At 40.5% G+C, this 13,553-nt stretch overlaps 3 protein-coding genes across 3 annotated transcripts; 1 reads left to right on the top strand and 2 right to left on the bottom strand.

The window, feature by feature from the left end:
- Positions 1–1,394: 1,394 nt before the first annotated feature.
- Positions 1,395–5,880, bottom strand: LOC131353104 (retinol dehydrogenase 13-like). The gene is made up of 7 exons (XM_058389841.1): positions 5,668–5,880; positions 5,274–5,392; positions 3,674–3,829; positions 3,339–3,443; positions 2,833–3,045; positions 2,597–2,698; positions 1,395–2,148 (listed from the first exon to the last, which is right to left on the bottom strand). Exons 1-7 carry the CDS (start codon positions 5,730–5,732, stop codon positions 1,841–1,843), a joined length of 1,068 nt encoding a protein of 355 aa, XP_058245824.1. The 5' UTR covers positions 5,733–5,880; the 3' UTR covers positions 1,395–1,840.
- Positions 5,881–6,094: 214 nt separating this feature from the next.
- On the bottom strand, positions 6,095–9,473 carry LOC131353121 (uncharacterized protein C7orf50 homolog). Its single transcript, XM_058389875.1, has 6 exons — positions 9,297–9,473; positions 8,671–8,785; positions 8,089–8,247; positions 7,760–7,977; positions 7,593–7,674; positions 6,095–6,722 (listed from the first exon to the last, which is right to left on the bottom strand). The coding sequence occupies exons 1-6, from the start codon at positions 9,323–9,325 to the stop codon at positions 6,531–6,533; spliced, it is 795 nt and encodes a 264-aa protein (XP_058245858.1). The 5' UTR covers positions 9,326–9,473; the 3' UTR covers positions 6,095–6,530.
- A 98-nt stretch (positions 9,474–9,571) lies between these two features.
- LOC131353128 (ubiquinol-cytochrome-c reductase complex assembly factor 4) lies at positions 9,572–11,438 on the top strand. Its single transcript, XM_058389889.1, has 2 exons — positions 9,572–9,711; positions 10,544–11,438. The coding sequence occupies exons 1-2, from the start codon at positions 9,629–9,631 to the stop codon at positions 10,917–10,919; spliced, it is 459 nt and encodes a 152-aa protein (XP_058245872.1). The 5' UTR covers positions 9,572–9,628; the 3' UTR covers positions 10,920–11,438.
- Positions 11,439–13,553: the final 2,115 nt, after the last annotated feature.

Here is a 13,553-nt window from a genome sequence, read left to right as displayed (position 1 = left end):
TCTGATAAATCATTAACTTCAACTCAAAGCCTTAACTTCAAAAAGCATTAACCTGAAAATAAAGCCTAAATCTATAATAAAACCCTTTTAACTCCACTGTTCAACTATAAACTATAGGCACATTGTGCTATCAAGCATTATTTTAACCTAAAAATAAGACATTTACCTCAAAAATAAAGCAATCCACAGAATGCCATGTAACTCTCTTACTTAAGGGAAATCCATAAAATACATATACACTACATTGCCAAAAGTTTTGGGACACTCCTCCAAATCATTGGATTCAGGTGTTGGACTCGGCCCCTTAGTCCCAGTGAAAGGATTCTTCAGCAAAATGACAATTTCATGCTCTTTGTGGGAACAGTTTGGGGATGACCCCTTCCTGTTCCAAAATGACTGCACACCAGTGCACAAAGCAAGGTCCATAAAGACATGGATGAGTGAGTTTGGTGTGGAGGAACTTGACTGGCCTGCACAGAGTCCTGACCTCAACCTGATAGAACACCTTTGGGATGAATTAGAGCGGAGACTGTGAGCCAGACCTTCTCATCCAACATCAGTGTGTGACCTCACAAATGCGCTTTTAGAGGAACGGTCAAAAATTCCCATAAACACACTCCTAGACCTTGTGGAAAGCCTTCCCAGAAGAGTTGAAGCTGTTATAGCTGCAAAGGGTGGGAGACAACTCCATATTACTCTAATTCATCCCAAAGGTGTTCTATCGGGTTGATGTCAGGACTCAGGCCAGTCAAGTTCCTCCACACCATACTAAAAGATGGTCCACCATGTCTTTATGGACCTTGCTTTGTGTGCAGTCATGTTGGAACTGCATATTTGAACTGAAATTGTCCAAAATGTCTTGGTATGAAGCTGAAGCATTAAGAGTTCCTTTCACTGGAACTAAGGGGCCAAGCCCAACCCCTGAAAAACAACACCTGAATTAAATGATTTGGAGGGGTGTCACAAAACGTTTGGCAATATAGTGTATAACATGTCATAATTAATCATTATACTGTGCATCAAAGACGGAAAGATAACGCATGGGTTATTTTTATATATTTACACATTAAACAAACATTTATGGATCCCTGTGTGTGAATCCCAGGCTCTCTAAAATCACCATGTTTAGTGAGAGGACTGGGATTGTGCGTCACTGTGCACCGTATCAAAGTCTTTATACCAAAAGCATAAAGCATTCATTTTTGTGCTTTCTTGCACTGGTGTAGTAATGTCCAAATATCTGTAAATATTATAAACATGCATTACTTTACCCCAAGCATATGATCACAGAAAATTCATTAATCCAAATTAAAACTCTATTATAATTAAATGTTAATAATAATATAGTAATTTGATAGCTACAATTATGTATTAACATTCTATAAATTAACTTTATATACATTATAAATGGCAACTGGGGGAAAAATCCATATACATTTTTTTTATTTGTTAGGCTTGCTGGTAGTTTAGAAAGTGGGAGGAACAGCATACTCTCTCTCATGTCAATCACAGCAGGATTAGCCAATCACGTGCCTCCATGAGCTCACGTATGCGAAAGGGTTGACTTTCTTCTGAGTGTGTCATGTTGCTTTTATGGAACAGTTTACAAATGAACAGAAAAGCGCAAAGCAAAGAATCTGTGGGCTTTGTTTTAAATATACAGTTTTAATCCCAAAAAGTAGTTCCAGCTCATTTGGTTTGTAAAAAGACTGTTACACGTCTTTGTGCTGAAGAAGTCACCATAAACTGACAATTCAAGTAATCCAAGCCACTTGTAGCCGCAATATTCAGATCCGTAATGCGTACTTGGATCTGTTAAATCACTTCACCTCACAGCCTCTTACACGCTCGTCACAGCAGCGGCAGGCTCTGAGGGGCGTGTCCGAATCTGTTCAGTGGGAACCTGCGTTACGGTCTCTGGAGAAGAGGTTGGTACAGAAACAGTGGTTTCTAAACCCACCAAAGATGCGCTGATATCCCAGAGTTTGGCTGCCACTTCCTGGTCCAGAGCCTGAGGGGCGGGTTCTTTTTCCGTCATAACGTCAAAATAACAACCGCTCACGCCCGCCAGCTCCTCGGCAACGGCCAGGTAGACGCTGGGCTGGGCGCCGAGTTCGGGTGACTTTATGAGCAGGTAGAAGACTGGACCTGGTGTAAAAAGCAGGCGAAATAAGCAAATGGAAATTATGGGCCCGTGCTGGTGATTAAAAACGAACAAGCGTAATCCTTATACAATCTTTTTCAGAGTATTTCCAACTAGGGCTGTTCTTACAAGACAAACGCAATAAGGTGTTGATTACGGCTGTAACTTGCTCTAAACGTGTTATGGTTTCCATAGTAACAATTCATTCACATTGACATTTACGAAGAACCACTGGATAAATATATGTTTTGTTCTTTAATGAAAAAGGAGGAATCATTGGTAGGATGAAGCTTTCTTTGAAGGAAAGACTTCTCATGGGTAATGAAGAAGCAGTTGAAAAAATCGGTGAGAGGCTCTAGAGCGGCTCACCATCACTGAGATCTTACATTCCCAGATGATAAATATTTCTATCAATAAGTAGCAAGACATCTTAAAAAATAGCAAGTGACTTACTGAGTATAGTGCTGGAGAACTGGGATTGGTGCATGCCAGTGTGTCTGCCCAGCTCTGTGGCAACGACTCCAGGGTGCAGGGCATTTACTGTGACCCCAGTACCTAGAACACACACACACACACACACGTCATCATTTCTACTAAATCAGAGCTTCCTAAATTTTGCTCTTTCCATTTGAAACAATTACACACTCATCATCACTGTCTCACACACACACACACACACACACACTGACCCTCGAGCCTGCGCGCGAGCTCTCGCGTAAACAGGACGATGGCGAGTTTGCTCTGACAATACGCCTTCTTTGTGTTGAACTTCTTCCTGTCCCAGTTCAGATCCTCGAAGTCAATCTCACCGATGATGTGCGCCAAAGACGATAGGTTGATGACTCTGCTGGGGGCGGAGTCTCTCAGCTTATCCAGCAGCAGATTGGTCAGGAGGAAATGGCCTGGAACAAGACATATGAGACATTCACACAGTTTAATAAATAAATAAATACAATACAATAGACAAACTGTCCTGCTCTTCATTTGTGACATAATGCACATGTTCCACACTGTGAAAAACCAAACCTTCAACCTACTAACACCGCTCTTACATCATCTTATCTCTTTAACTTAAAGAAAGAAAAAATCAGCAGGTGTTTGCTTCAAGAGCTTTGTGTCAGACTTCAGTGTCTTGCAGTCGTTTCAAACACAGCCCTGAACCTTGGACTCCTTTTAATGCTACACTCTTTCTTACCCAGGTAGTTGACTCCAAACTGCATGTCAAATCCATCTTCAGTCTTCCCTGGAGGACACCTCATCACTGCAGCATTATTGATCAGAACGTCCACTCTTTCCTCACCTGAAAAACACACGTACAGAGACGCATTAAAGTATCCATATATATATATATATATCTCATTAGAATTACTACCATAATAACGAATAAGAGTTCAAGAATGATTATCTATTGATCATGTTTACAGTTATTACAGCCTTATAGATCACTGGGAGCAGATCACAGTGAGGGAATGAATAAAAGTGTGTGTATGTTTGAGTATGTGTGTGTGTGTGTGTGTGTGTGTGTCCAACCTTGGATGATCTTCTCAGCAAAGCTCCGTATGGATTTAAGTGAAGCCAAGTCGACGTGTCTGGCGTAAACATGAGGGTTCAGGGTGGAACCTCTGATCTCAAGAGCTGCTTCCTCACACTTCTTCATGTCCCGACATCCCATAATGATCCTTCCTCCTGCATAGGAACACCAGAGAAGACTTGTGTTTTAATGCACTTTCATTCATTTTCCCCTGACATTTTTTTTCACACTTTTTCCACTTTTTTCTCTCAACAACCAATCACAGATCACCGCAGTTTATTCCAACGACTAATCACAAATCACCACTGTTTGTTCCAATAACCAATAACAGATCAACGCACTTTATTCCAATAAAAACAGAAATCTTTCATTACAGATCCAATTTATCTGCATCTATATTTTCAAAGTGGCTCTTAAATGGTTGCCAGACATCATAAAATTCCTGAGTGGATCCCTTTATGGAATAACAAATCTTTTTTTTAGATGAGTAAAATACAAGACCTCTTTGATCCAGTGAGCACCCAGTGGTGGCAACGGCTCCTTCCACTTAAACAAGATCATTCTCCTAGCAAGAAGGGAGCTAAAGGCTATCATATTGGCCTGGGCGTCACTCAGGCGAGCACCACTTGAGTCAACACCGAAAAGTGCAATGAATGGGGACGGATTTAATGGTATTTGGCATATTTTTTGAAAAAGTATCAAAAATAAAACTCCAAAAATGATATAACTTTGGGCATGTCCAGAGCATATGCAATATCGTAGCTGCTTCCTGCTTACATCGGTCACATGTGGGATCAAAGTCCTCTCTGATCTTAGCTAGTTTTACCTTAGACCAGTGAAGCCGGTGGACAATTTTAAATTGAACTACTGTGTGTTTAAGGCAGACTGATGATGAGTAAACTCTATGTATTATCTTTTGCCAGAGTTTATCTGAAATTTGTTCTTGTTCCCATTTACCTTTAAGTGCATCTAATGTGGCTGAACTACTTGTGTTTAATAACTTATATACAACACTAATCATCTGTTTAGCATCTGGTTTACATCTATACACAAAATCTAAGAGGGATGGAGGAGGAGACAAAGGAAAAGAGTCAGAGTTACGGGAAATAAAGTTCCTCAGCTGTAGATACCTATAAAAATGTGTCCTGGGAATGTTAAACTTTTGTACAAGTTGTTCGAATGAGCCAAAGATATTCTCAATACAAAGATCATATAATGACACAACACCATATTTTAACCATACCCTGAAAACATTATCTGTATAGGACGGAGCAAACATACAGTGCCTGATCATCATTGTTTGTCCTAACAATCAATCACAGATCACAACTGTTTCTCTCAACAACCAATCACAGATCATCACTGTTTCTCTCAACAACCAATCACTGATCATCATTGTTTATCCTAACAATCAATCATAAATCACGCCTCTTCCTCTCAACAACCAATCACTCATCGCTGTTTGTGCTAACAACAATCACAGATTACCACTGTTTATTCCAATAACCAATCACTGATTTCTTATTCATCTTATCAGAAGCAAATGACTCCTGATGTGTATTGCAGCTCCACTAGGACTGGACTCGAAGTGACCCGTACCTCTCCTGGCCAGCTCTCGGGCCGTCTCTTTTCCGATCCCGGTGTTGGCCCCGGTTATAATCACCGTCTTTCCATGGATCTTGGCTTTACTTGGGCAGGAGCCTCCAGTCAGATGGTTCCTGCAGGGGGAGAGACAATGAGAAATAAACTTTAGTTACTGATGTATAAAGCAAATTAATCTGAGCTGTACAGAATATTTTAAAATATTTCCAGCTTTATTTAAATCTGAGCCCCAGAGTTACCCGAGAGCCAATGGATAATTACTAAATGCCTCTCTACCCCATCTACAAGATCAATTCACTGGATCAGTCTTCCCCTATACACTATACACTATAAGTCTAATAGAATTGAGACTCAGCCAGCGTTAACTAACCAGCCGGCTAATTTCACTTACTTTAGCAACACAGCACAGCCAAAAACAGTCCCGAAAACAGACGCAGGAAGGATATATCTACTCATTGTATTCGGTTACGGATTAACTAAATACACACAAAAAAAAGTATTAACGCATATTAGCTAAACACATTAGCAAGGTGAATTATCACGCCACATTGGACCTTCAAGTGTTCGTTATTTTTTTCCTACCCGTATTAGAGAGTGCCCCGCCTCCACGTGTCTGATTGGCTAAAAATATACCAATTCTTGCGTAGACGTTGGATAACTAACCAATCAGAGAGTGGATTTTCCGAATACGGGTAGGACAAAAACAAACCGCAACAATATACTAAAATATACCGACACCTATTGGTGGAAATATAAAACACTAATATGTGTAAAATTAAATCAAATGAAAACAAAATAATGACAAAATGCACGGTGTATAGACATTCATGGGTTGAATTTTAGTCATATTTTTTCAAGAGCGGTTTTGGTTACACAGGCTGGACCAATCAGAACCAAGAGTTCAAAAGCACTGTGGTATAAAATGATTTATTACATAATGAAAGTTCTTTTAAATGGTTACCTGAGACAAAACATTCACAATTACTGCATGTGATAATGAAGTAAAGTGAGAATAATTACCCAGTTACGTTGAAAAACTGGACAATAGAAATGCAAATATCTTTATTTAAAAAACGCATTTTTCTGTCATCATATTTACAGGCTTAAACACACAGAGGAGTCTTCAGTCCACTGATTCAGTTCATCGCATGGACATATATCAGACATGTCGGTGTGGAGAAAACAGACAGTGAGAGATAAAGGGTGATGAGAGGTGATGAGAGAAGAGAGTTTTTGTCCTTTTTTCCTGCATCCTCAAGAAAGAATCTGAATGACCTCTCTTGCTCGTTGTGTCTTCCTCTGTGCTTCCATAGCCCCTCCCTCTTCTCCTTCTGGACCCACCCCAAATCTGACCAAAGCCTCTGCTTTCTGCACAGTGGTCTCCCGAGCCACGCCTCGCAGTCCTTCCAGATATGATAAGAGAAGTGAGAAATGAGCATCCGGCACCTGAGACATATGAAGAAAAAACAAGGAGAAAATGAGACAGTGAAGGAGGCGTGGCCTATGAGTGTTAGTTTCAGGAAAGAGGTGTGGCCTCTTTGTGTTAATCTCAGTAAAAGACATGTGTGTGTCAGTTCCAGTCAAGGAGGTGTGGTTACTCTATGTCAGTATCAGGTGAAAGAGGTGTGGCCTCTATCTATCGGTAACAGTGAAAGACATGTAGCTTCTGTATGTCAGTTTCAGTGAAGGAGGCGTGGCCTCTGCCTGTCAGTCACAGTAAGTGAGGTGTGGTTTCTGTATGTCAGGATCAGATGAAGAAGGCATGGCCTATACCTGTCAGTCACAGTGAAAGAGGCTACCTGTTGGTCATCAGCGACTGACAGGCGTGGCATGTGAGCATCTGGAACTTTGTCAGACGTTTTTCAGAGTCGTGGCCTTTTTGTGTCAGTTACACTGAAGAAGGCGTGGCCTCTGTGGGTCCATCACAGTGTAGGAGGTGTGGCTTTTTTATTACAATATTATATAAAGGAGGCGTGACTTATAACCTGGTCTGTAAAGTGTGCTGTCTATAACCTATAGTCCTAGGTGATAGAGGCGTGCCCATAATTCTCAGTTTTAATATTAAGGGTGTTTTCACACTAAGCGTTGCCAGCACTGACGCCAGGATTGTTTTCTTCACAGCAGAGTTTACCATAGCCATACATGTTGAAAAATAAATCTATATCATTATACTATTAATACTAACTAGCTAGCCTGTACTAGGAAAAGGTAGTTGTTATAGTTATAGTGTGTGTGTCGTATAAAGACCAGAAGGAGCTCTGGTTTTCTGTAGCGTTGCGTAAAAGCAGCCTGAGGAGCGTTTGTGAAGCGTCGTACCTTCTCACTGTCGTACATGTGCTGCAGGAGCCACACCTGCCTCGTCTTCTGGAACTTCCACTCGTCCCGCTTCTCGGACCAGCTACCCACACACACACACACACACATTATATCAGATGAGAAATTCTAGCACCGGTCTTAGCATACTGCGTGTGTGTGTTTCTCACCAGGTCAGATACTCCAGAGCCTGCGTCTGCGCAATGCTGCTTTTGATCTCCTCCTTCTCAGACTTTCCTAGCTCCTTCTGCTTCTTCTTCTCCTCCTTCTTCCTAATCTTCTTTAGCTTCCTCTCCAGCACTCGTCGTTCCTCTGGGCTCAGCTCCTCCTCATCCTCCTCCATGCCTTCCTCTTCTTCCACTTCGTCCTTTTCTGGTATTACAGGTTGCTTAAAATAAAGAGAGGAGAGATTTGTTGATATAGAACTGAACTGCAGGGAGTTGTCCCACTAATAGATAATAACAGATTTCAGTGATTACATGTTATAGTGTTACTATACCTTGTTTTTGTGCGCTTTTCCCTTTTTGCCATTATGCTGTTCCTTCGTACAGCTCTCCGTAAGATCAGCAGATTCTGTAGTGTCCACAGGGACATCTTTCTCCTTTTTCACCTTCTTCTTTTTCTTGACCCCACTCACAGCTTCACAAGCCTCAGATTTCTGCACATGAGAAACATTCACATCATCAGTTTATACAAATGTGTTAGTTAAGGACAACAAAATGCACCCATGTGGGCCCAGCTGAAATCTCTGAAACTGAACCTGTGTGCAGCATGGAAGCTCAAAAAATAAGAGATGAAATTCATCCACAAAAAAAAACACGCACTCGAATCATCCAGGTACATAGGAGCTATGATATAAAACTGTTACAGAGCTTTGTTTTTACTCTTCTAAACATGTGTAATGTTATATCTAAATATGTAATGATTTATAATCCCACCATCCAGGTTTTCTTCCTCATGATTTGTCAGGAAGTTTTTCCTTGCCCCAATTCTTTATGGCTTGCTTCTACATCTAGGATTTATTAAAGCTACTTTGTTTACTGTAAATATCTAGTGTTAAAGTAGAAGCTCTAATACACACCTCAGGTGTCATCTCTGTCTTCTTCCTCTTCATTTTCTTTCTTTCTTTGAGATCCACAGCTGGCTGCAGCAGTCTGGTCTGGTTTTCTCCAGGTCTTTTCTTCTTAATAATAAGTCTGGTTGAACAGACACAATACACAACCGACACACACAGTCATTTCTGTTTCTGATGTTTATCCTGATCCTTAATGAGGTGATGTTCATAATATTTACATTAATTTCAGGCTGTGTGTGTGTGTGTGTTTTGAATTCTCACAAAATGACTTCATTCATTCAATGCTTCAATCCTCTCTCTCTCTCTCTCCTTCTCAACTTGTTCATTTCTTTCTCTCTCTCTCTCTCTCTCTCTCTCTCTCTCTCTATCTCTCTCAATTTGTTCATCTCTCTCTCTCTCTCTCTCTCTCTCTCCTTCTCAACTTGTTCATTTCTTTCTTTCTCTCTCTCTCTCTCTCTCTCTCTCTCTCTCTCCTACTACTACATAATTATACTTGTTGGAAATGAACCAGCAAAGCCTTGATCAAATAGTTTTATCTAAAATGTATATATTAAAACTGACACTAAACTACACGAAAGAAAACATATATATATATATATATATATATTTCCAAAAGTGAATGTTTACAATACCGGTCTCGTGCTCTCTCCGGCAGCAGCATGTACGCCACATTTCCGGACGTTTCTACGGTTACACACAGACTCGGATTCTGATTGGCTGCGTCCACGTTGTCTTTCAGTCTTGTTTTATTTTTATTTAATTTAATATTTATATATAATTGTCGATTCAAACGTTAAAGGACTCATGCTTTTTTATGCTTTTTCTATTTTGGAATTCCTGTAAATAATAATGGGTATATAAACAGGGCGGAACGCGAGCATTTCAGCTCTAGCCGGACGTATTTCGGAGTGGCACACCATGTGTGTAATGACCGGACACTTGTTCAATGTGAGAAGACGGTATCATGTCAGGAGCAGGAAGGTGTGTGTTGAGTAATTTACTTCGCTGCTCATTAAGCCCTGGACAATGCAAACCGGCCATTTTGAGGTGAGAGGTGCTTTAACTATAAATATAATCCCTAATATAGCTTTTAATGTATATAATGTAGATTCAAGTCTGCATCCCAAATGCCTTCCATTTAACATATAGTGGAGAAGGATGGACCCCAGTGTTGCCATATTGGGCGGGTTTCCGCCCAATTGGGCTCCTTTTGGTCACGTCTCATCAGGAAGAAATGTATTGGGATGGTTGAAAAAATCTGGGCTGGTTTTTGATGCTACTGGCGGGTTTTTATTTTTGACTATAAACATATATTTTATTAATTTTCTATTCAAACGAACTTCACAATAAAGTGTAATTTGTCATTTTGACGTTTTAATTAAATGGTTCAGTTTTTAGCCAATAAGGTTGAGCAGAGTCCTGTCCAGTCAGACTTCAGTCTTGATTAGCGGGTTGTTGTAGTCATTGGACTCGTTAAGCCAATATCACAAAGTTATTAACTGTTATACCTGTTTGTTATTGTATTAGTTATAACAGTATGCACTTTGGGATGGTATTTTTGGAAATGGGCGGAGTTTAAGCTGTAGTTGGCCTGGAAATCTTCAGCCCAATCTGGCAACCCCGATGTACCCTATGTAGGTGATGTATCTCTATAGGTAATAGGAAACAGGAAATGTTTAAACATACTCAGCTCTATCATATCAAGTTTAATGCTTTAAAGAGAGTGTGGTTAATAAAACAGTAAATAAATGTTCTTTATTTTTATAACTCGTATACTTGTGCCCATTTTTCCTGCTCTTTAACTTCAAGAACTGACTGTACACTTGGTGCCTAACATGTATAATATGTAAAAATACACATTTTTTCCCCCTTCCATCAGGCCGTGCGCTGCACGATCGTTATCTCTCACTTCGCAGCTCAGCACTAAGCCCCGTCCGTCTCCAGGCTCCAGCGATGGTGAAGAGAGCATCTCCAAGCCCATCAAGTTCTCCACGAGTAAAGCCAGCCACCGGACATGGAAGGTGGAGCGCTCGATGGGCAGCAGGTTCCAGCGGCCGTGGTGGCAGGTTCTTCCCCTCAGTGTCCTCACCATCGGTTTCCTGCTATGGTGCGTCTTCCGCGAGGAATCCAACATCGACCGCACTTTGGAAAAGCAGCTGTTTGAACACTTACCTGGCTTACTGAGCAACATTGAAGAGACAGAGGAAGAGGAGGAGGAGACAAAAGAGAAGGAAGGAACTCAGATAAGAACCTGATGATGGTTCAAAATGAAAATGAATGATTATTATTTGGACTTGTATATGATTGTCATGGCTGCTGCATCTTGGTCATGAGATTGTGGAAATAAACAGGGGTCTGTCCTGATGAGCTCCGTGGTTAAAGAGAAGAGTCAAGCCAAAGGCCACAGACTCAGCTGAGACAGTAATGGAACTTTATGAATAATTCTGTGTAAGCTACAGGTCTTCATCGTTGTTCAGAATGTAGTTTCTGAGACTGTATGAAAAGCTTTTACCTGTAGAAACAGACAAATGTTTGTTAATAAATGATTGGCGATTTCACAGTGACATAATACCAGTGAAACCCTTTAGGACATTGTCTCTTATTGGAAAATAATCAACCTCGGGTGTTACCTTAAGTAACCGTGTACAAGGATTTAAGCGTGATGTCTGGCTGAATTCAAGCCATGTATGTATGCAGCTCTGCTGTACAGTGATGTAAATCTTTTGAACGGTTTTTAAAGTAAAGGCAGAAACTTTCCTAGTCTTCATCTTCAACACTCTGGCGGTCATATTTTTTACCGATCCTAACACTTCCCTGAGAGGAACCTGAAGAGTCACTAAATAATCTTTGAGCTAGTTCACAATAGTATGTTTCACAGTGTATAAAAATACACACCGTTTGGTTGGGTGAAACTGAACCATATTTCCCTAGAGCTAGTTACCAATTTAAGTGAGAATACATCAGATACCACACCATTCAGGTTTCATGAAGATGGCTCTATGTTAACCCTGTCGAATGTTGTCGTTCTTTCGGCTGCTCCCTATTTGGATCTGCCACAGTGGATCATTTGGTCTGCATGTTTCAACTTGGCACAGGTTTTATGCCAGATAACCTTGTAAAATGCTTGCTAGAATCTGATTGCAGCCACTTTTTACACCATCATCAAAAATATACACACATTAACCGCATAGCTTGGGCACATAGCAGCACCTTACCATATCTCAGCTTGATCAGTCTTCTGGCTCCTGAAAAACTTTAGCCCGGTCCCTTCACATGACCACGCCCCACACTTTGCATATGACCTCCAAATCTTGGCCAGTATATGACCTTCCTGTCCCAAAACAATCAGTTTATTTTGAGTAAATCAAGCTCCGCCTACTAAGAATTGATTGACGTGTGTCAGACGTTGTTTACAATTTGCAACAAATATTTGTGATGATTGTTGTTTCGATCTGTGTGACACTAAAATTGTGATGTTTTGTATTTTAAGCAAGTAAGCTAAATAAACAAATAAATAAAAGGGAAATTGGTGGGCGGGGCTTAGATAAAGGCCCTCGTGACTGTATTAGGTTTTATCTAAAAGCTACGTACAAATCTCCAGTAGGTACAAATGAAACAGTAATGCTATTTAAAAGAATACCCTGACGCTTTTACGGAAGATTTATACAACACATTTAACACTGTTTGACTCTGTAGTCTCGGGTTAGATGAGTGATGATTTATAACCGCACTTATGGGTTCACTTTTCAGTCTGGTTCCTCCCTCCAGCCTAGTGATTCAGAGTCGGCTCCCAAATGGCTCTTCATTTAATATCAATCGTAGCCTTCTATTTTAGCCGCAATTTTTTATTCAGTGTTCATAAAAGCCTTATTTTCTTTGTTACAGTTGCAGGTTTGCTGCTTCTTTTTTGCTTTTCGCTCATTTCTTCACTTTTTTCCCCCGACCCGCCCCTCTCTGTGTATCTGGCCTGTTCCACTACACTCGCTGTCCCTTCCTTCTTTCACATAATGGTATGATCCTAGTCTGTCTTCGCATTTGGGCCCACCAAAATAAAATCCCGCCCATGCCTGCATGGATTCTTAGAAGATCTAAGCAGGAACGGCTGAAGATTCGACTCTTTACGGTGGGAGTCGGCTCTTCTCCGACTAAATCTTTTTATATTCGGCTGGTGAATCGAGACGACGGACGATACGCCAGCACAAGTTTACTGCGGGAAAAGTAAATGGAGTGTCCGCCTGTTTTCATGAAATAAGAAACATCCTTGATTAAAAGTTTAATTTAAGATCACTTTACCTGTATGCATAGTCAATTTGCTATAATGCGCTTTCAAGGCGCCATCTACTGGCACGAAAACGCAAATACATGAGTTTTGTTTTTAATGAATAAAATGGTGATTGTTGAAGCCCAACCACGCCTGAGTCACGACGTCACACCCCGAATGACGTAGAATTGAAAGCCAGCAAACAAAACTGAACACAAAGCGACAGTTTGTTAACCAGAGTTTACATTAAGACAATTTCAAATGAATTCCTATAGAGCTAAAACATTTTTAACTCAAGACTCTCTCATCCCAAGTACTTACAAGATTTAACGTCTGCTTGGTAACGTTACCATGTTAGTTTTTTTTTCCTGTGAATATTCAGTATTTCAGAAATTGAGGAGTGTTTATTCTGCTTGATTTCTGAATACATTTCGACCCAAGCAAGATGTCTGTGCTATAGGTAGCTACAAAACCTGAACTACAAAACCACTCGAGGTTTTGAAGAATTAAGAGGAATTGAGCATGTAGCAAAGTAGCACTTGTAGTTCAGATCCCTGAAAACGATTCAGTTACACTTACCGATAATACTGCCCATATCTACAGGTATCAGATTTCAGGGAACCATCTA

Source organism: Hemibagrus wyckioides, linkage group LG01 (assembly GCF_019097595.1).
Source record: "Hemibagrus wyckioides isolate EC202008001 linkage group LG01, SWU_Hwy_1.0, whole genome shotgun sequence".
Lineage (NCBI taxonomy): Eukaryota > Metazoa > Chordata > Actinopteri > Siluriformes > Bagridae > Hemibagrus > Hemibagrus wyckioides.
The sequence above is the reverse complement of the archived record's forward strand: the minus strand, read 5'-3'. Positions and strand labels throughout refer to the sequence as shown.